We start from the raw sequence: 21342 nt of genomic DNA on the forward strand, positions 1-21342 counted from the left end.
ATTATTAGATACTTATTTTAGCACATAGATGCATTCTTATTTATATTCCTTTATTTCCTCCTTACTTTATAAGGAGGAAAACTCTTTTCCTGTCAGGCTGGCTTTTTATTAACTTATTCCATAGCTGGGAATTGGCAATCAGTCTTATAGCTGTGTCTACTCCTGTTTTTGGTGCCTGCACCTTAAATATCGGTTCTTACATCCCTGGCCTTTTAGGACTTAAAACAATGACACTACTATGCTTTCTCCAGTTAAAGGTTCATGTAACCTTGTTAATCTTTAATAAATAGATCCATATACATTTACTTTGGAGGTACTATAGAGATGATTTTAAAAATTATAGCATCTGCTAGGGGCCACTTCTAGTGTAGCTAATGGATTTATTACTTCTACATCATGCATTTTAAGTGAACACTGCAACCTTTGAAAGAGAGAAGTGTTAAATTTAAAAACTGCATCTAGTATGACTTTTTGTCTGAACTTCTTTAAATGGGTTTTTTACATACTGTATTTATAATTCAACTTTTATTTTCATGCATTAATGAACTATAAAATTAATTATAGAAACTATCTTCTGTATGAATCTGCATTGAATATGATCTGTATTGCTCATTCTTTTATATATTCTGCCATTAATAAGGCATATGGGGCAAGATTCTTTTCTGGTTTTATATCCTTTGCATAATTCATTTTATAATGAGTTTAATAATTTATTAAATGATGTTATTTATTGTATATTTATTACAGATTACAATTACAATTTCTTTTTGTTTTCTTAATTTATTTTTTTAAAGTTTAAAGTGCAATTTAATACTATGCAGCACGAATACCAGCAACTCGTTAGGTCCCACAGAGTTGGCTTTCTCTGGGTCCCATCGACTAAACAATGTCGTCTGGCAGGACCTAGGGGAAGAGCCTTCTCTGTGGTGGACTCGACCCTCTGGAACCAGCTCCTCCCCAGAGATTAGGATTGCCCCCACCTTCCTTGCCTTTCGTAAACTCCTTAAAACCCACCTCTGGCGTCAGGCATGGGGGAAATGAGACATCTCCCCCAGGCCTTTATAGTTTATGCATGGTATGTTTGTGTGTATGTCTTGCTTTTTAAATAAGGGTTTTTAAGGTATTTTTAAATATTAGATTTGTTGTTCATTGTTTTTATTATTGCTGTGAGCTGCCCCAAGTCTATGGAGAGGGGCGGCATACAAATCAAATAAATAAATAAATAAATGAATGAATGAATGAATAAAAGAATAAAAGAATAAAAGAATAAAAGAATATAGGAATATAGCAATATAGGAATATAGGAATTAAAGAATAAAAGAATACAAGAATACAAGAATACAAGAATAAATAAATAAATGAAATAAATAAATGAAATAAATAAATGAAATAAATAAATAAATAAATAAATAAATAAAAATGTGGTGGTTCAAAAATGTTGTTAAAAACATATCCCTGCTGAACTCTATCTTACATGTTAAGTTACTGGTCAACTATTTACATATATATATATAATATGTGTGTGTGTGTGTGTGTGTGTGTTTATATTCATACATACATACATACTGCTCAAAAAAAAATAAAGGGAACACTCAAGAGATCCTAAATCTGAATGAATGTAATATTCTCATTGAATAATTCATGTGTACAACTATTCCATTTGCACAACAGCATGTGAAATTGACTGTCAATCAGTGTTGCTTCCTAAGTGGACAGTTTGATTTCACAGAAGTTTGATTTACTTGAAGTTATATTCTGTTTTTGTGTGTTCCCTTTATCTTTTTGAGCAGTGTATATCCTTTGATACACCAGGGTGATTCGACACAAAAAATATGTAACCCTTCCCTGGTGCAAAGCTGAAGGGATTGGATACTGTAGCCTAGAGGATAATTCTCTGCCTTACAAGGCAAAGGTTGCAGGTTCAAGTCCCAGTGGGTATGACTAGCTGATGAGGCCAAAATAAGGCCGAAATAGATCTATCCTAGTCTCCCTTAAAAAAAACCCAAAAAACCCCATGTGACGTATCTATCTATCTATCTATCTATCTATCTATCTATCTATCTATCTATCTATCTATCTATCTATATCTATATCTCTATATCTCTATATCTCTGTCTGTCTGTCTGTCTGTCTGTCTGTCTGTCTGTCTGTCTGTCTGTCTGTCTGTCTATCTATCTATCTATCTATCTATCTATCTATCTATCTATCTATCTATATACACACACACACACACACACACACACACACACGGCCGAAATGGTACCATCCTAGTCTCCCTTAATTTTAAAATTTCAGCTAAAAACATTTGATACATACATACATACATACATACATACATACATACATACATACATACATACATACACATAAGATATATATCAAATGATCAGATTTCCAGCTTGCCTATAGAGCCCAAGATAGTGCACTCATGAATATCATATTTTAAAATATAAATATCTTTAGAATAATTATATTTTGTGGAGAATCACTCTTCTTTTATTTAAATCTGTAGATATTAATGAATGCAGCCTCATCCCAGGAATCTGTGATGCTGGTGAATGTTCCAATACTGTTGGAAGTTATATTTGTCTTTGTCCACGTGGTTTTCTGACATCCACAGATGGTTCTCATTGCATTGGTAAGTTACCATACCCCAAAGTAACAATTTTTACTGTCCTTTCTGTGGATTTTTATTTTCTATTTTAATTTCATTTGTTAGTAAGTAGCATCTGGAGTAACTTTCTAATCTTTGCCCTATTCTGCAGTTGAAGTTACTTGATTCTGAAGATCTTGTTCAGAGAACATTGTATCAGATGATACACAGTTTTGTGTTTTCTTGGAGGCCAAAAGAAAAAATCCAAAGGTTTTCTTTGGATGGTAGTTTTTCAAGGGGGCACAGAAACTCAGAGTAAATTCTGAAGCACATTCTATGGTACTAAACTGCCATCTATCTTACTGTTGTCATTTCTGCTGAAAATAAGGATTCACTTTCTGGCCACATTTATCTTGGTTTCCCTGGAAATCTTTTCAAAGGCACAAATTATTTATCACAAGGAAATATCTGAATATGTTATTATTTAAATAGTTTCTGGGTTGAAAATAAGTCAAGCACTTGCCTCATCCATCATTGATTTTCAAAAATTAAAAAAATAAATTGTGATTTAAATTTAAGTAAGGCAGAAGAGGATAAATGTATTGGATGAAGAATTGATTTATTAAAAGTGCAGGGGTAAAAAGTAATGACTTTTTAAAATCTAGGCATACATATTTTCTGTTCTGACCAGACTCATTTTCTTCACACGACTTGCCAACTTAACTCTTTGATACTTTTCACAATCAGTAATTTGTAAAATGTGGCTAATTTGCCAATTGCTATTCTAATATTTCTCACCTTGACAACTTTAAGATCCCGGATTCCAGCTTCTAGAATTTCCCAGCTAATATTGGGTTTTTGATAGCTCACAGTAATTTCCTCATTCCTTTGAATCCAGATAGTTGAAGTCCATAGTTAAGTTGCACCATATTTTAGTCTAGTGCAATTTCAATTAGTCACCATGAGTTTTTAATGTTTTTAATAATAATATTATTACTTGTGAAGTTGAAAAACAAGCCCAAAGTTGCTTGTTTGGGGAGCTGTTTAAATTTGAAAAATAAATAAATACATTTTATGATTCTAGTTAGTTTTAAAGTACTGTGTTGGGATTTTTGAGGAAAGGGGGAGGATTTGTATTTACAGAAGACTTTTCTATATCACACAGGGTCAGTTTGTTAAAAATGGGTGGCTATATAATGATAAGTGCTAGAATAGAATAAGATGGAATAGAATAAAATAGAATAGAATAGAACATAATTTTATTGGCCAAGTGTAATTGAACACACAAGGAATTTGTCTTGGAAACTGTTATGTTTTGAAAGAAATAAACAGTAAAAAATCACTGATTGGTTAAGACGTGGCTGGGCTTAAAAGAACCGCCAAAAATAAACTGCTGTCTGAGAATGTTCCCGCCTAAAAGAAAATGTATAAATAGGGCAACGGATTAGCCGTTGCCGTTGCCGTGAGTTGATTGTTGTGGAGAGCATTTTGTTTGACTGAGATGAATAAAGAACCCTGTTGAATTGAAGCAGTCTCCGAGTACTGACTTAACAGTGGCGACGAGGAGGTCGAACTCCCGCTAAAGCAACTATGAGCTCCATCTTCTTCCCACTGCAAGTTGCATTGAAAAAAGAAAAGTCTGAATTAATGCCTAACTATGGAGTCACTTGACTGATTTGTGGTATAGGTATAAATTGATTGTCTTTTTTTGTCTGTGGCCTTCCCAAATGTTCTTAGCTATATTCACAAAAATGTCAGTCACAAATTGCAGAGGGTAGTGTTGCCTATTTCAGTGATTATATTTATAATAGTTAAGAACATATTTTTACTAAGTGCTCCATTAATATATACTGTATTTTTAAATTAATATCCAGATCAAAGAGCAGGTACTTGTTTCTCCAATCTGCTGAATGGTCGTTGTGCACAAGAACTTCCAAGCAGGCTTAACAAGATGCAGTGCTGTTGTGAGTCTGGACGATGTTGGGCTCTTGGTTCCATTCCAGAAATGTGTCCTGTTAGAGGATCTGGTAAATATTTTAGCATGTTAAAATTTCTAGAAAAACTAATTTTAATACCAATCCTGAAATAACGAAAAGGCTCACTTTAAAGTAGTTATCAAATTAAGCCCCACTGATTCTGATTTGTTATTGATTGAGCCAGTTTTTCTTACTGTTATTTGAAATAATTCTGTAAAACAAATTTATTTGAAGGAGTTATTAATCATTTGGATTTAATGAAGCAACTTTCATTTTATTACATTGTTAAATTAAACTGGTAACAATTTTTTATATTTTCATTCTGTTGGATCTTTGAAAGGTGAAGTTGAATGTTACTGAAATAAAAAAGCAACAAGAAAATTTATTTATATGAGCTATTTGTCTGCATAGAGAAATGCTAATTTCCTATATTTTACTGTATATGTAAGAGTTGTTCTATATAGAACTCATTTTTTCCTTCAAGCTAATTGAAATACAACATCTTCAGTTAGTAAGTTAGTAAGCTCATTGACTTGCTGAGTAGGACCACAATATTTGTAGTGGCTAATGGAGAATATTGATGTGGGAAATAATTCAGAGTTATTCTTCATTTGTTGCCTCTATTATCCGCATCTATTATGTTGATTTGTACTAGCTTTTATTGTTTCTTTTGGTTATTCCATTTACTTTAATTACAATAACCTTTTCCTTATTAAAAGCCGACATCATTTCCTGAGAAATGATTTAGTGTGATTAAATTGGAGGTGACTTATATTTTATCTAAATGTTCACAGTTATCACAAATATTTATCATAGAGTGAATTAAAACTAAATTGTTAACTAAATAAAATGTATACTAGATTTAATAAAAGGCTATACTAGATCTGCTCAATAGTCATTCTTGAATGTGAAGAATAATAAATCTTATAGTGAAATGATGTTTTTCAAATAAGTGCATTGATGTCTGTATGCATGTTTTGAAAGATGTATCATCTTACGATTTGCATTTTTTTAAAAATGTGATTGTAAAATGCTTTTAATTTTTGTAGATGAATATCGTGGACTTTGCATAGATGGCATTCCTGTTATAGGGGGTTCCAGGCCTGGTGGCACAGGAGGAAATGGCTTTGGCCCGGGAGGAACAGGATTCATCCCTATTCCTGGTGGAAATGGGTTTTCCCCAGGTGTGCATGGAACAGGAATAGGGACTGGTGGCCAAGGTCCCACAGGAAATGGCCCCATCATTACAGGACTGAGTAAGTTACTTGATTGCATAATCATAAAACTGAAAGCTCTTACAGCAAACCTTTTAATATCTCCTTTTCTGCTTCATGCTTAAAACGAATAGGGTTTTACTTTAGCAGTAAAATATGGCTAACAATATAAATTGGATTCTTTTCTGGTTCTTTCCATTGCTTCTCAAGTTTCTTTACATTCCCAGCATACTCCAATTGCACTTATGAGCCATTCAGTATGTGCAGTGTTACGTGTCCTCAATTTTTTTAAAAAAAATATTCTTACCTTTTAAGCCTATACCCCCAAAAAATATTCTTACATTTTAAGCCCATACCATTATAATGTTTCATTAAAAATATTAATTGATCTAGATTTGATCTTCCCGTGTTTTTTAAAATAGTTTTTATGAAATTTTCCAAGTTTAAAAACAAAACAACATAAAACACAAACATATAAAATACATATACTGTACATAATTCCACTAGTACAGCTTTACAGCATCGGAATTCTCCTTCTCAATTCCACATTTTTCTTAATTGTGGCTATTGTTTTATTCTTGAACATAGTCTTTCCATGTTTTCATGTATTATGGGCTCTCTTTCCATTTTCTTCCTGATAGGGAACAGAACCTGGCAGTGACATCCACACTTTCTAGTTGTTTTCCTTAGATTAATGAAAGAAGTATCCCAGTGAAAGGTGCTGTTTTGGGCATCTGGGAGAACACAGATAATACTTGCATTGCAATGTTGTGGTGCTGCTTTCATCAGTCCCATGGTGGATAGAAACAGAAACATAGAAGATTGACAGCACAAAATGACCTCATGGTCCATCTAGTCTGCCCTTATACTATTTCCTGTATTTTATCTTAGGATGGATATTTGTTTATCCCAGGCATGTTTAAATTCAGTTACTGTGGATTTACTAACCATGTCTGCTGGAAGTTTGTTCGAAGTATCTACTACTCTTTCAGTAAAATAATATTTTCTCATGTTATTTTTCATCTTTCCCCCAACTAACCTCAGATTGTGCCCCCTTGTTCTTGTGTTCACTTTCCTATTAAAAACACTTCTCTCCTGAACCTTATTTAACCCTTTAACATATTTAAATGTTTCGATCATGTCCCCCCTTTCCCTTCTGTCCTCCAGACTATACAGATTGAGTTCATTAAGTCTTTCCTGATAAGTTTTATCCTTAAGACCTTCCACCATTCTTGTAGCCCATCTTTGGACCTGTTCAATTTTGTCAATATCTTTTTGTAGGTGAGGTCTCCAGAACTGAACACAGTATTCCAAATGTGGTCTCACCAGCGCTCTATACAGCAGGATCACAATCTCCTGCTTGTTATACATCTAACTATGCAGCCAAGCATTCTACTTGCTTTCCCTACCGCCTGACTGCACTGTTCACCCATTTTGAGACTGTCAGTGATGCCAATGGAACCTAAGTCTGCGGAGAGGGGCGACATACAAATCTAAATAAACATAAACATAAACATAATTTCCATTTTCAAAACTCTAGATTCCTTCGTTGCAATGCAACCAATTTATGTAAGGAATGAAAAATGATGAATTTCAAGGTTCTGTGAGAGAAATCTACAATTGTGCTTAAATTAAGAAGAAACCAAGCAAAAACCAGTAGGAGAGTACATACGTGCAACTAGAGTACATATGTGCAACTAGTACATATGTGCAATTAGTCACTTAGTGAACAAAGTTTAGGATAGTTATCCCCAACCTATTTATGACCTAGTTTCAAAGTTACACCCACTGCAGTGCCCCTGCTGTTATTTACCCTTATGACTGATATGCAGGTATGTTGCAGAGCTGTCCCTATAGATCTCCTTCATCAATCTGGATATCTGAAGGCCTTTTCCCTGCTCCCAAGCTAGCCACTCAGGGAACCTCAAGCCCATTGCAGAGATTACTAATGTGTGAGTAGCTGTAGCTTCCAGGCCTTGCACCTGTTTCCTAGGGCTTTGCAGGACCTGGCCTGTTCTTCAGCCACTTCCAGGACCCAGTAGTGTTCAACTCATCTTTCTTTTTTTGAAACTTCTGAGAGAATCACCCAGCAGATGTGAAGCTCAGCTTTCCTACAGAGGAAGCCTTATAATAGCCACCTGTTATTCGCCAAACTTGTGCTTTTCTTGAAATACTTTGGAAATCTCAATTTTTAAGGAAAAGGGAGCCTCCGTAATATGAAGCCTCCTTTAAAATGGAATTCTCTATAGGATTATTAGAATACCACTTTCTTTCACAAGAAATCTGATATCCGCCCCGAGTCTTCAGAGAGGGGCGGCATACAAGTCTAATAAGTTATTATTAATTATTATCCCTAAAAAAAAACCTGAAATAAATAACAAGCCCTTACCCTGGCTGAGCTGTTTGAAACCCTTGTTGTCTGCTCAAGTTTAATTTGAAATGTTTCCAGCATCTTCCTCCAATCCTTTCTAAAATAGATCCCACCAATGCAGTTGACTTCAAAGAATGTTGAGTTCACCTACTGTGCTTTCCCGAAAATAAGACAGGATCTTATTTTATTTTGACCCGCAAAATAAGTGCTTGGCCTTATTTTTTGGGGAGGTCTTATTATTTTTGAGGTGCAGGAAATGGCAAGCGTGGTTATCTCATGGTTGTTGCTGTGTTTCGGGTAGGGCTTATTTTCGAGGAAGGACTTACTTTAGTGCATGCGCTCAAAAGCCTGATTGGGCTTATTAACCGGGGAGAGCTTATTTTAAGGGAAACAGGGTAATAAAACAATATTTTTAATTTAATATTTAAAAACTACTGTTTTTTAAAAAATAAGAACTTGTCTCATGTCTTTTTATAGCAATACTCAATCAAACAATAGATATCTGTAAACATCATCCAAATTTATGTTTAAATGGGCGCTGCATCCCAACAATTTCCAGTTACCGGTGTGAATGCAATATGGGATATAAGCAGGATGCCAATGGGGACTGTACTGGTGAGTGCTAGTTCCAATTTCACATTTTTTCCTTATTATATATCTTATATCCTTCTTTAAAAACCAGACTTTTAGAAATGTCATTTTTCTGATTCTAGTGCATTTTTGCAAGCTCTGATTTATCTGAAATGTAGATTGATATGTTTTAGATGAACTGATATAATATAACTGATAAAATGATTGCTCATAACATGATTTTTATTTGTAATCTCACCAATCTAAAGCCTTTAAAATACATATCAATCAAAGGAATTGTTTTATGTTGAAGAGAGTGTTCCCCCCCCCAATATATATACATATACATATACACATACATACATACATACATACATACATACATACATACATACATACATATATGTCACATGTTTTTTGCTGAATTTGAAAATTAAGGGAGACTGGGATAGATCTATTTCGGCCTCACCAAAGACCTTCTCTTTATTATTCGCCCTTTGCTTTTCAAGACATTTTAGAGAAAAATTATCTAGGTAATCAAACGCTTGAACAAATTCAGATAGGAAATACTGTATATACTGAACTGTTAGAATATGCTCAGAAACAATTCTTAATACATATTTCAATTACCAGCTCCAAATTTCCAATACATTTAAAAAGCTCCATAGAAGTATTGATTCTGAAATAACTGGCTTATATGGACAAAACAAAATAACATATTTTGTAATAAGTTCCTATGTAAATTAAAATGTTAAATAGAGTACTTGGGAGGAAAGTGTTTGGAAAACAATCATAGAGTAGTTTGAGTAGTATAGCTGGGAAATTACAATATGTCAAAACACAATGTGATTTCATACATTTTTTTCTGGGTAGGCTTTTTTTTAACTTAAAAGACAAGGATGTTTTGATTATTCAGTATTCATTGATCTGAATAGAAAAAAAATATTCTTTCTGTCAAATTCAGAGATAAAGTACTATGCATAAGTTGTACCCCCTTTTAGGAATTAGCACACATACTATTTTTTTCTAAGCATACTTTAAAAATTTAGAAATGGGCGTACTGCCAAACAAAGCATTGGGCTGGTCACATGTAACCTTTACTTTCAAAGAATATCTAAGAAACCATTAAGAAAGTATCTACAAGCACAGTGCAGCTCACAATTAGTTGGGCAATAGTTTCCCTATAGAATAAGGACCTATGACTAGGAAATACTTCAATGTTATTGTACTTGACTTCTGTGATATTGCATTTTGCTTTGCTTGTTAATCATATGTATGTTTTTAAAATAATGGGTTTTTAGATATTTTCTTTTAAATATTAGATTTGTTCATTGTACACTGTTTTATTATTGTTGTGAGCCGCCCCGGGTCTGCGGAGAGGGGTGGCATACAAATCTAATAAATTATTATTATTGTTGATATTATTATTATTATTATTATTATTATATTTTTAAAATCAGTATAACTAAATCTGTATGACAAGATCACTACAAAACAAAAACAATAGAAATGTAATAATAATAATTAGTTGCATGTAAAGATCTATATTTGATTATTTCCTTTGTGAAGATTTTATTTGCCTGGAATTTAATATTTTCTATTAAAAACAAATTTTTACTTTATATTAAGTTTGTTTTAGTTAGAGAATTGTGATTCTTATATTTTTAAAATGGGGAATTGAATTAGTTTGTGATTGAGGTAAGCTGATAGTATTTGTTTATGAAATGTTGTATTTTATAAAAAATATTATGTATAAATTATGAAATCTGATTGCATGCTTTCTGATGCCAACAGATGTTGATGAGTGTATATCAAATCCATGCTCTAATGGAGACTGTGTGAACACACCTGGCTCTTATTATTGCAAATGCCATACAGGTTTCCAAAGAACACCTACTAAGCAGGCTTGCATTGGTATGGAAATATTATTTACAATCTATCAATTCAATGTATGCTTATATTTTATTTGAGTCTGATACTTATTCAACTCTGAAAACAAGATTATTTTGTCTCTTCAATAAACCATGGCAAAGATTTAATGTTTTCAGGTATTTAATTAAATTTATGGTATAGTGAAGCAAAATTTGACAGACTGTATCATGTTTAACTCCGTTGATCCTACACACATGTATCTCATTTTGAGAATGAACCATGAAAAAGTAAAGCAGCATTCCATATGTACAGTTCTAATAAAACAGTTACTGGTTCTGTTAACAAGATTTCAATGAGTCTTTTTTCCAAACACAGTTTTCATTTTTTCAAATTAACATTTGCCAGAAAAGCACTAAAAAAAATATCCAAAGCTTCTAGACCCATTTTGATCCTAATGATAGCATTAAAATTATAATCCACAGGCTATAATTCATAGCATATATTGAACTCAATTGAACTCAGGTGATAAAGAGTATTCTGCTGACTAGGAGAGCTCAGATTTCAGTATATATCCAGATATATCCAGGATATTCTGAGGCTTTAAAAATGAAAAGCTGTAACCCTCTTGCTGCTTGAATGCTTCATTAGCTAAATGAATGAAATAATGAATAAATTGTCATGATTAATTCTGGAAGCTTGTAATTAATATAATTTCTCATTGGTGTGTACACAATACAAGCATATGGCTACTAGAACAAAAATTGTTCTAATCCTGGCTATCTGTTTTATTCCAGAAATTATAACCCCAGGAGAATTCATACTTGCCAAAGTTCAGCAGAAGTTCATATTCAAGACAAGAACACTTGTTAAAAATAGCCCCTAACCTACTGGGAGGGGTAATGATTTTGGGGGAAATGTAGAAATCCAAGTTAGGGCCTCAATATGGTTATGAATTAAAGAGTCCTAATTTTATGATGTCCCAGGCAACTGCACATTATTTTTAAGGCAAAGAAGGCAACTGATATGTGGAGTCTTTATTATCTGATTCCTTGGTTGGGGTCATAGCTTAGTTTTGTAGTTAATTTTATTTGTTTTATAAAAAGATACTTGTAATGTTTTTTAATCTGTAAGTAACTTTTGGTCAGTGGTTTTAAAATCTGTGGTTTAAAGAAAGTGACAGAGTGGAAGGCATAAGTAATAAATTGAAAAAATTAAGGGATTTAAAACATGTGATTTTTTTATATTAAATACCCATTTTATGCTAGCCAGATCCATTTTTTTCTTGCTGCTCCACCTCTCACCTCTGTCCACATCTGGCTATTAGGTTTCCATCATTTATAGACAAAGGTACTATTAAAATTGTTACAGATATAATAATAGCTGATTATTGACATGTTTACTTTTATTTTTCTCAGACATTGATGAGTGTATTCAGAATGGTGTCCTTTGTAAGAATGGTCGTTGTGTGAACACTGATGGTAGTTTCCAGTGCATTTGTAATGCTGGCTTTGAACTAACAACTGATGGGAAAAACTGTGTTGGTATGCATTTCATATTTTATTATACTTTTTAGGTGAGCTCTGAATTAATGGTTTGTTTTAGTTATAATTCCTCAAATTAATTGTTAATGGAAAATCAAATTTCCCGAGAAAAGCGGGAATGCTAAAGATGCACTCCATTGATTAGGAAATTATATTGGATACTGTCAGGTTTTGAAGTGCGGGGTAATGGGATTGGCACAAGAAGGAAAAAAATGTAAAAACAACAACAACCCTACCTTTTTGTCCTATATCAGGAAGTTTCTATTAGATCAAAATTCTATTTCTGAGTAGAAACAAACCTTTTGGTATTTAGAATTTCAGCTATTATTTCAATAGTAATATCTAATGTTTTATTTTTCAGACCATGATGAATGTACAACTACCAACATGTGTTTGAATGGAATGTGTATTAATGAAGATGGCAGTTTCAAGTGCATATGTAAACCTGGGTTTGTCCTGGCTCCTAATGGACGTTACTGTACTGGTATATATACATATATATATATTGTTGAGACCAGTATTTGTGTAAAAAGTTCTATATGCTCTATACTTACATAACAATATAACCAAATTTAAATTTCAATGCCGCCTGACTCCTAGCAACTCTTGTTTGTATTGTGTTTGTAATGTGTTTTCTGCATTTGAAATTGTAATGGAAATCTTTATTATTTATAACATGCATATGCCTTTTGTTGTCAAAATCTTTAATGTAATTGCAGAATTAAAACTAGACACATCACTAGTTTTGCATAATGTTAAACCAGATTATTTTCAATAATAGTTGTTGAACCATCATGGAGAATTAGTTACACATAATACTTGTTTATAAGTAAGAATATTTCACAGGGACAATTTTTTTTGTGGGCTATCTGGAATTCCACCCAGTGGCACTTTTTTTCAATGGCACTTTTTTTTTGTCGGGTACTGAACAAAATACATCCATTATGATGTTGGATAAGTTTAAACATCAACCAGATTAAAGAGAGAAAAAATAGCTCCATTGACTTCCAACTCCATTGCCCCCAACTACTCAACTGCATTATGGAATAGGTTATATCAGGAGTCTCCAGCCGGACTGGTGCCAGTCTGTGGTCTGCTGGGAACTGGCCATGGAAGCATCAAATTCTCCCATGCTTCTGGAAGGAGAGTCCAGCATGGGTTTAGCTCTAGTCTTATTGGTAGGACTGAGTTTTAAATTAACATAAATACATAATAATTAGATACCGCCCCCTTGCTGCCCCAAGGAGTCAGTTTTAAAAAACTCAGTCGAGGTTAAGGACTTGAGTTTTTTTTTCCCTCCGGGATAAGTATATGTTAAATATAATATCTAAATTATTAAAATTATGTTTGAACCTTGTAATCTTTTTTCTTTCTTTTACCACAGGTTCGTGATCGGCTTGGGGTTTCCTGCCCTCCGCGGGCAGCGCCCCCACCATTCCTCCTTATGGGGCCCCTTCCCCCCGCGGGTACTGCCCTGAGAAGGAGCAACGGGGCTTCAAGTCACTGACCTCCGAGGCCAGACTTAGCCCAAACACCCCAGGTGGGGGAGGTCCGCCCTCCCCCATTGACGGGGGCGGCAAGAGGTTAACGCCGCCGCCGTGGCTATTTGAGAGCCGCTTAACAGCTGATCGCTCCGAACACAGTGAGGGGATCGCGGCGGCGTTTTTCAAGCCATTCCGGGACGCCTGTCAAGGAGACAGCAACGTTGAAGGAGAGAGAGGTCTCTCGGTGTCCCTGTTGGTGCCTGCCTTGCCTCCTGAGGCTAGGAAATCGTCGTGCCCGCCATTTTTGAGCCCCCGAAAGCGTGAAAATTATTGGGCTCGGCGATCAAATTGGCGCGAAGCTGGCAGGCTGCCAAGCTGTCACAGGGCTCCTATTCTGCCTCGATACTGTCGCTGAGGCTGACACCGAGGCAGGGCTGCCAATGGAATTGTGGCTAGCTGGCAGTTTGCACACATAGCCTCACTTGCGAGTGAGCTTCTCTGTGCTCGGACCGTTTTGTTTCTAATTGATTGTGATCATGATTGTAAGTACGCTGCCCCTATCTTATGATGGCTGATAAAATCGAGGTCGCTAGGGAGGAAGAACAGGCCCAGCCGAGCAAGGTGGTTGTAAAGGCCAAAGAGAAATCTTCGGGCAAACCTAAGAGCAAGTCTTCTCAGTCAGCTTCATCGCTTCGTGAAGCTGAGAGGAAAATTAAGGCCCTTGAACAACGCTTGGAAGCGGCCTTGTCCCCCCCCCCCACTCAAGGGGGACTGATTATACACCCATTCCAGCCTCTTCCTCCATCTTCCCTTTCACCCAGCATGGCCTTGGGATTTCAAGGGACTGCAACTGATAGAGACTGGTCACCTGACAGGCAGGCTTCCCAGTGTCCTCCGCCTTTGCCTTCACCTAATGTCAGATCTGACCGACCATCATCCTCTCATAGTCAGGCCATGCCTCAGGTGGGAATGCAGACAGCTTATGGTCCCTCTGCTACTTTTACACCCACGGCAGCTGGGCTGAGAGAGCAATCAGATGCTTGGCAGGCTTTCTCACCTGCTATTCAAGACATGGTAGCCAACGCCTACACACAAGGCATAGCAGCAGCTACCCAGCGTGCTCATACCTTCCCTTCGCAAGCCACTCAACCCAGAGATCCCTGGTCAGTTCCACCGCCCCCTACTGGGTTGGATTCCATGGCAGATGACCATTCCAATTTTGAGCAGGACAGCGACCACGGAATGGATCTGTCAGATGACGAGTTTACCTTTCCCGAGCAGCCAGCAATGGCAGGTCTGTTCAAGCCCTCCTTATTCCGGGTGCTATTGCACAAAGCTAAGCAGGCCCTGGACGTGCCGGGAGCAGCGGCCCCGGTGGAATCGGGGGATGGCCGGCGCACATCGGCCACTTTGTGCAAGGAGCCCGTCAAGGAATCAGACAAGGTGCCGGCGCTGGAGATTTTCCTTCAGAACGTCAAGCGCCCATGGCAACATCCGGCTGCGGCACAAGGCCCTTCGAACTTGGAGCGCAGATTTTATACGTTCGATGATGCCATGGAAAATCTGTTGCTGTTTCCCCCCATGGACAAGCCGGTGGCCACCTTAGTCTCCACGGCGGTTGTGCCCTCAGACAATGCGGATAGTCTCAAGCCTGACGAGCGTAGGGCGGAGACGCTCTTAAAGAAGACACATCAGATGGCTGCTTGGGCTCTTCGAGCTGCATCTACTGCCTCCTTTTTCAGTCGGGCATCCATTATGTGGATTCAGGAGGTCCAGGCCCGGCTGGGGCCCGAGGACACCCGATTGAGACAGGACTTAAATAAACTCCTGGCGACGGCGGAATTTTCAACGGACGCCACTCTGCATGCCGCTAAATTCGCCTCCAGGGCTATGGCGTCCACCATATCATCTCGACGCCTTCTGTGGCTGAGAAACTGGCAGGTGGATGCCAAATCGAAGTGGGCATTGTCCTCCGCCCCCTTTGAGGGCTCTAAACTGTTTGGGGAGGCTCTCGAGCCCGTCCTGGTGGAGGATAAGGATAAGAGGAAGGTCCTCCCTAGATCGTACCGGCGCCAGGACCGAAGGACTAGACCGTATTCTCGACGCCAGTCCTTTCGGTGGGACCAGACTCCACCCACAACGCAACCGGCCCGGCCTTATGCCCAAGGTACCTTTTCCACACCTTATAGAAGTGACCGTTCCTACTTCCAGGACCGGTCTAGAGGCTTCCACCAAACCAGACGTCCTTTCCGAGGATCCCAGCAGCGCAATTTTCGGCGTTCAAAGTGACTACCTACACGACGTCCCTTTGGGAGGCAGGCTACAGCGTTTCAGCAGAACCTGGCAGGCAGTTACCACCGATTCATGGGTGCTGGCAACCGTATCTCGGGGGCTACGCCTCGAATTTCTGCAAAATCCTCCTCACCAGTTTGTGGCTTGCCCTGTACCCAGGGACCCCACAAGAAAGACTCTCTTGGAACAGGAGATTTTGCATCTCTTGGATATTCAGGCAATCGAGCCGGTGCCGTGCAGCCAGGTGGGTACGGGGTTTTATTCACGGGTGTTCCTCGTACCCAAATCATCAGGGGGCTGCAGGCTCATCTTGAACCTCAAACGTCTGAACCAATACGTTGTCTACCGAAGGTTCAAGATGGCCTCCCTCCGTTCCATCCTGGCCGCCATTCGGCCTGGGGACTTCCTTACTTCGGTCGACCTGAAGGAGGCCTATCTGCACGTCCCTATACATCCGGCGCATCGTCAATTTCTTCGATTTTGCCTGCACAACGCGCACCAGCAATACAGGGCAATGCCATTCGGCCTTTCATCGGCCCCGCGCACCTTCACGAAGCTCTTGGATGCGCTGATGGCAAAGCTACAATCCCAGTCCATCCGGATCCTTGCATATTTGGACGATATTCTCCTTCTGTCCGGCGACCGGAGAACAGCGCATCGGGAGTTGCAGACCACGTTGACCTTACTACAACACCATGGCTTCATGGTCAATGTGCCGAAGAGTCATTTGGTGCCTGCAACCAGGCTCACCCATCTGGGTGCAGTGGTAGACACAGTTTCCAGCAGGGTGTATCTCTCCACAGAGAGACAACTCAACGTGTGCGCACTGGTGAACAGGCTTCAACGGCACCGGAAAGCCCCATTGTCCCTACTGTCCAAAGTGCTGGGGACACTGGTGTCGTGTGTGGACATTGTTCCTTGGGCCCGTTACCACTACCGCATGCTTCAGTGGACCCTACTCCCTTACCAGCGGTGGCGCCTAAGCCATACACACCGGCTGATCTCCGTGGGGCAGGAGCTACGGTCCTCCCTGAAATGGTGGAGGTCCTCGGCGCTGCGTCAGGGCTCCCTCTTCGGACACCTGTCATATACCATTCTTACCACAGATGCCAGCCTCCTGGGATGGGGCGCCCATGTCAACTCCCAGGTGACACAAGGGTTCTGGACACCCCAGGACCTACAACCCGTCAATATCAATTTCCTGGAGTTACGGGCTGTCCGTTTGGCACTCCAGGCCTTTTTACCCCTGCTGGAGGGGCATCATGTTCTCGTCTGCACGGACAATGTGGCCACCAGGCCACATTTAAATCACCAGGGCGGGACGCGGTCACTCAGACTCATGACAGAAACTGTCCTGCTTTTCGACTGGGCGGAGATTCACCTTGCCTCTCTACGGGCGGAGCACATAGCGGGAGAGGACAACCAGCAGGCGGATTGGCTCAGCTGTCAGGAACTGGATCCGGCGGAGTGGAGACTCGATCCCCTTCTTTTTCAGGAAATTGTCCATCGCTTTGGGGAACCAGCGGTGGATCTGTTTGCCACAAACCAAAACACCCAGCTCCCAAGGTTCTACTCCCGGTTTGCATCACCGGGAGCCGAGGGAGTCAATGCACTTCACCTTCCGTGGCCATAGACACTACTCTATGCCTTTCCCCCCCTTCCGTTTCTCCCGAAGGTGATAGGGAAAGTTCTCGTGGAAGGGGCAGACATAATCTTGTTGGCACCGCATTGGCCGCAACGGCCTTGGTTCGCGGACCTCATGGGGCTCTCTGTCTCCCCACCGTGGAGGATTCCGGACGACCAGATTTCCCTCAGCCAAGGGTTTGTAACCCATCCGGACCCACAATGGTTCCATCTAACCGCTTGGCACTTGAGGGGAACAGTTTAAGGAGTTGTCAACTTCCGGACAACGTGATTACCACTATTCAGGCTGCTAGACGTCCTTCTACGATGCGAATTTATCAGGCGACATGGGCCGCTTTCACATCATTCTGCTCCGCCAGACATTTGCAACCTCAAGATTCTTCCGTTCTTCCGGTTCTGGAATTCTTACAGACAGGTTTGGACAAGGGCTTAGCGCCAAACACGTTGAGACGACATGTGGCGGCGTTGGCGACTATTATTAAAAGGGAAGATGGGGGCCCCTTGGCCCATCATCCATGGATAAAAGACTTCCTAAGGGGGGCTGCAAATACACACCCTCCTCCGGTTCGGCGTTTTCCCACATGGGATTTGACCTTGGTCCTCCAGGCCCTCACAGGACCTCCCTTTGAACCCTTGAGGACAGTGTCGTTACGCTTCCTCTCTCTTAAGACAATAGTAGCGATTACCTCGGCCCGGCGGGTGTCTGAATTGTCTGCCCTGTCGGTTAGACCGGATTTGTGTACCTTTTATCCGGACAGGGTGGTATTAAGGTTAGACCCTACATTTGTTCCCAAAGTTAATTCTCACTTCCACAGGGCTCAGGAGTTGATATTGCCGGATTTCTGTGCCAAGGGCGACCATCCTTTAGCACTTAAGTGGCACAAGGTGGACGTCCGCAGAGCCTTGAAACTGTACATCAGACATACGAAGGCGATACGTAAGACTGAGGCCTTGTTTGTGTCTTTTAGTTCCCCTAGACTGGGTCTCAAGGTTTCTCCCAACACCGTTAGTCAATGGGTGAGACTATGCATAGTCGAGGCCTACCGGGCGAGTTCGACCAGCCCACCTACTGGAATCCAGGCACACTCGACAAGGAGTGCGGCGTCATCTGCGGCTTGGGCGACACAGGCGCCCATTGAGGATATCTGCAGGGCTGCAACATGGACTACGCCCACGACCTTTATTCGCCACTACAAATTAGATACCTTTGCTTCGGCGGAGGCGGCGTTTGGCAGACGGGTGCTTCAGAAGGTGTGCGAGGACACGCAATCCATGGTTCAACAGACTCCCACCCTTGAGCACTGAACTTGGGTATATCCCATGCTGGACTCTCCTTCCAGAAGCATGGGAGAAGAACCGTTGAACTTACCTGAACGGTCTTCTCGATGCTCTGGAAGGAGAGTCCATACCCTCCCTGGAACCATGGGGAGTTTTTTTCCGGTTCAATTACTTGTTCTGATTTATAATGTTCAATAAATTGTTATTGTTCTTACCTTCGTTTTTTAAAACTGACTCCTTGGGGCAGCAAGGGGGCGGTATCTAATTATTATGTATTTATGTTAATTTAAAACTCAGTCCTACCAATAAGACTAGAGCTAAACCCATGCTGGACTCTCCTTCCAGAGCATCGAGAAGACCGTTCAGGTAAGTTCAACGGTTCTTTCATTTGCACGTGCACAGAATCCAGTTGCATGTATGGAACAATTACTTTCCCCCAGCCTTTACGACTGCTGGTCTGTGAAGACAGAACAGTGGTAGATTGCTGTAGCATAGCAAACATTTTTTTAAATGGTAGGACATATTCATTGACTGCTAAATCCATATTAATTGTTTATCAAGCAAATTTATTAGATTTGTATGCCGCCCCGAGTCTTCAGAGAGGGGTGGCATACAAATCTAATAAATTATTATTATTATTATTATTATTATTATTATTATTATTATTATTTAATAGAATCCTTGATTGTCTTTTAAGCAATACGATATATTGACACTCACATAAGGAGTACTAAATTATATGTACAATTTACTTTTTCTAATAGATATTGATGAATGCAAGACTCCAGGTATTTGCATGAATGGCCACTGCATTAATACAGAAGGATCATTTCGTTGTGATTGTCCATCTGGACTAGCTGTTGGAGTTGATGGGCGAGTTTGTGTAGGTTAGTATTTTTTCCACTTTAAGAAAACATTTTGGGTTTAACCTATAGTCTTGAGATTTACTACTACTAGACCTAATTGGGTCCAACCCTGCTTATCTTGTTTTTTAATTAGTCAGGCTCAGTTCAATATTATTACCTGTTGCAATAAATATGTCTTAGATTTTTTAAAAATAATGTTACAGATAGTAGAACATGGATTCATTCTTAAGAAATAACTTGTAACTTAGATAGAATACCCACTTAAAGTAAGTAATTACATAAACCACAGCTGGATATTAATATTTGACTGGTATAGAATTTTATGCAAATTCTTGGATTCCATATGAATCCATACATTTTAGGTGTAAAAATTGGATTCATTTTTTAAATGAAAATGCTTATTTATATCATTATAGAGTAAGAATTTATATATTGATTTTACATCTTTTCTTAGATACTCATATGCGAAGTACATGCTATGGTGGAATAAAAAAGGGGGCATGTGTACGCCCTTTTCCTGGAGCAGTGACAAAATCTGAATGTTGCTGTGCCAATTTAGACTATGGCTTTGGCGAACCATGCCATCCATGTCCTGCCAAGAATTCAGGTAATGGGATATAATTTTGGACCAAATAACTGGTATGAATAATAAATTGTAAACAAATGAGGAATTACAAATCTTGTCCATTATTTTTTAAAAAGCAGAGTTTCTTTTAAATAGGAAGAAACTACTACAATTTTTGGTTGCATTGCAAACAAAGACAGGGAAAGCCTTCTTTTTCTGTTTCCCAAAATACTATATTATATGTCTGGGCTTTTAATGGTGTTTCAAATCAGTTTCAGATGAAAGAATATATCTTTGTTTTTCAGTGGGAGTTTTAATACTTGTATATGTTTTTCTTAGGAAACATTATTTGTCTTTAAACCACAGATGATAAAAGAGATCCCTGTTCTTTAAGATTAATATTACTGACAGCATTACACTCTTCTTATACAAAAAAAACAAACAAAAAACATGCTATTCAACAATTGGTTGAATTCAATTTTAGTAAATTAAAAAAAATTATACTGCATAGCACAAAATAAGAACGTGGAAAGCAAAGTGTATATGCACAGAACATTCATAATAGATTAATCCAAACATTTAATTTAATTGGATCTAAATGTTGAGTTGGATTCTGTTCCAAAAACCTTATTTGCTCATATTCCATAACGTGGAAATAAATATAAAAATAGAGGATATTGAATACAAAACCAATATTTTGCAACTTGGTTTTATTTCAGAAATGCATATTTCCCCAGCTTTGCCAATAGTAAATTGTTAGTTGAGATACTGTCCTATTACAATGTAGTGCAATTGTCGAGGAATTTTGTAATCTGTGAAGGTGGTGGTATATAGCACACAATAATATTGTGAAATAAACAAGATAGTATTCTGTACTATAAATTAAGATATAATCTATGATTGTAATAGAAAGTTTCCATCTAAGTAATGTGTGTAAATTTGACTACATTTATCTTACTTAGAAACATTAAATATAGTATCATTACTATAGTAACATTAAACCAAATTATGTTGCTGTTCTTTTAGGAAGTGTTTCTGACGTTATTTTATTTATAAGAGAATGAAATTAATTATGT

The 21342-nt window shown here is 38.6% G+C and overlaps 1 protein-coding gene across 1 annotated transcript in view; it reads left to right on the plus strand.

The window, feature by feature from the left end:
* FBN2 (fibrillin 2) overlaps positions 1 to 21342 on the plus strand; it is a 140151-nt gene that overhangs the window by 37084 nt on the left and 81725 nt on the right. The window contains exons 8-16 of the mRNA XM_070742837.1: positions 2513 to 2638; positions 4468 to 4620; positions 5619 to 5825; positions 8632 to 8769; positions 10519 to 10638; positions 12012 to 12137; positions 12499 to 12621; positions 19600 to 19722; positions 20156 to 20308. Coding sequence (XP_070598938.1) covers positions 2513 to 2638; positions 4468 to 4620; positions 5619 to 5825; positions 8632 to 8769; positions 10519 to 10638; positions 12012 to 12137; positions 12499 to 12621; positions 19600 to 19722; positions 20156 to 20308 — 1269 coding nt within the window. The remainder of the gene's footprint in view (positions 1 to 2512; positions 2639 to 4467; positions 4621 to 5618; positions 5826 to 8631; positions 8770 to 10518; positions 10639 to 12011; positions 12138 to 12498; positions 12622 to 19599; positions 19723 to 20155; positions 20309 to 21342) is intronic.

Source organism: Erythrolamprus reginae, chromosome 2, assembly GCF_031021105.1.
Source record: "Erythrolamprus reginae isolate rEryReg1 chromosome 2, rEryReg1.hap1, whole genome shotgun sequence".
In the NCBI taxonomy this organism is placed as follows: domain Eukaryota; kingdom Metazoa; phylum Chordata; class Lepidosauria; order Squamata; family Dipsadidae; genus Erythrolamprus; species Erythrolamprus reginae.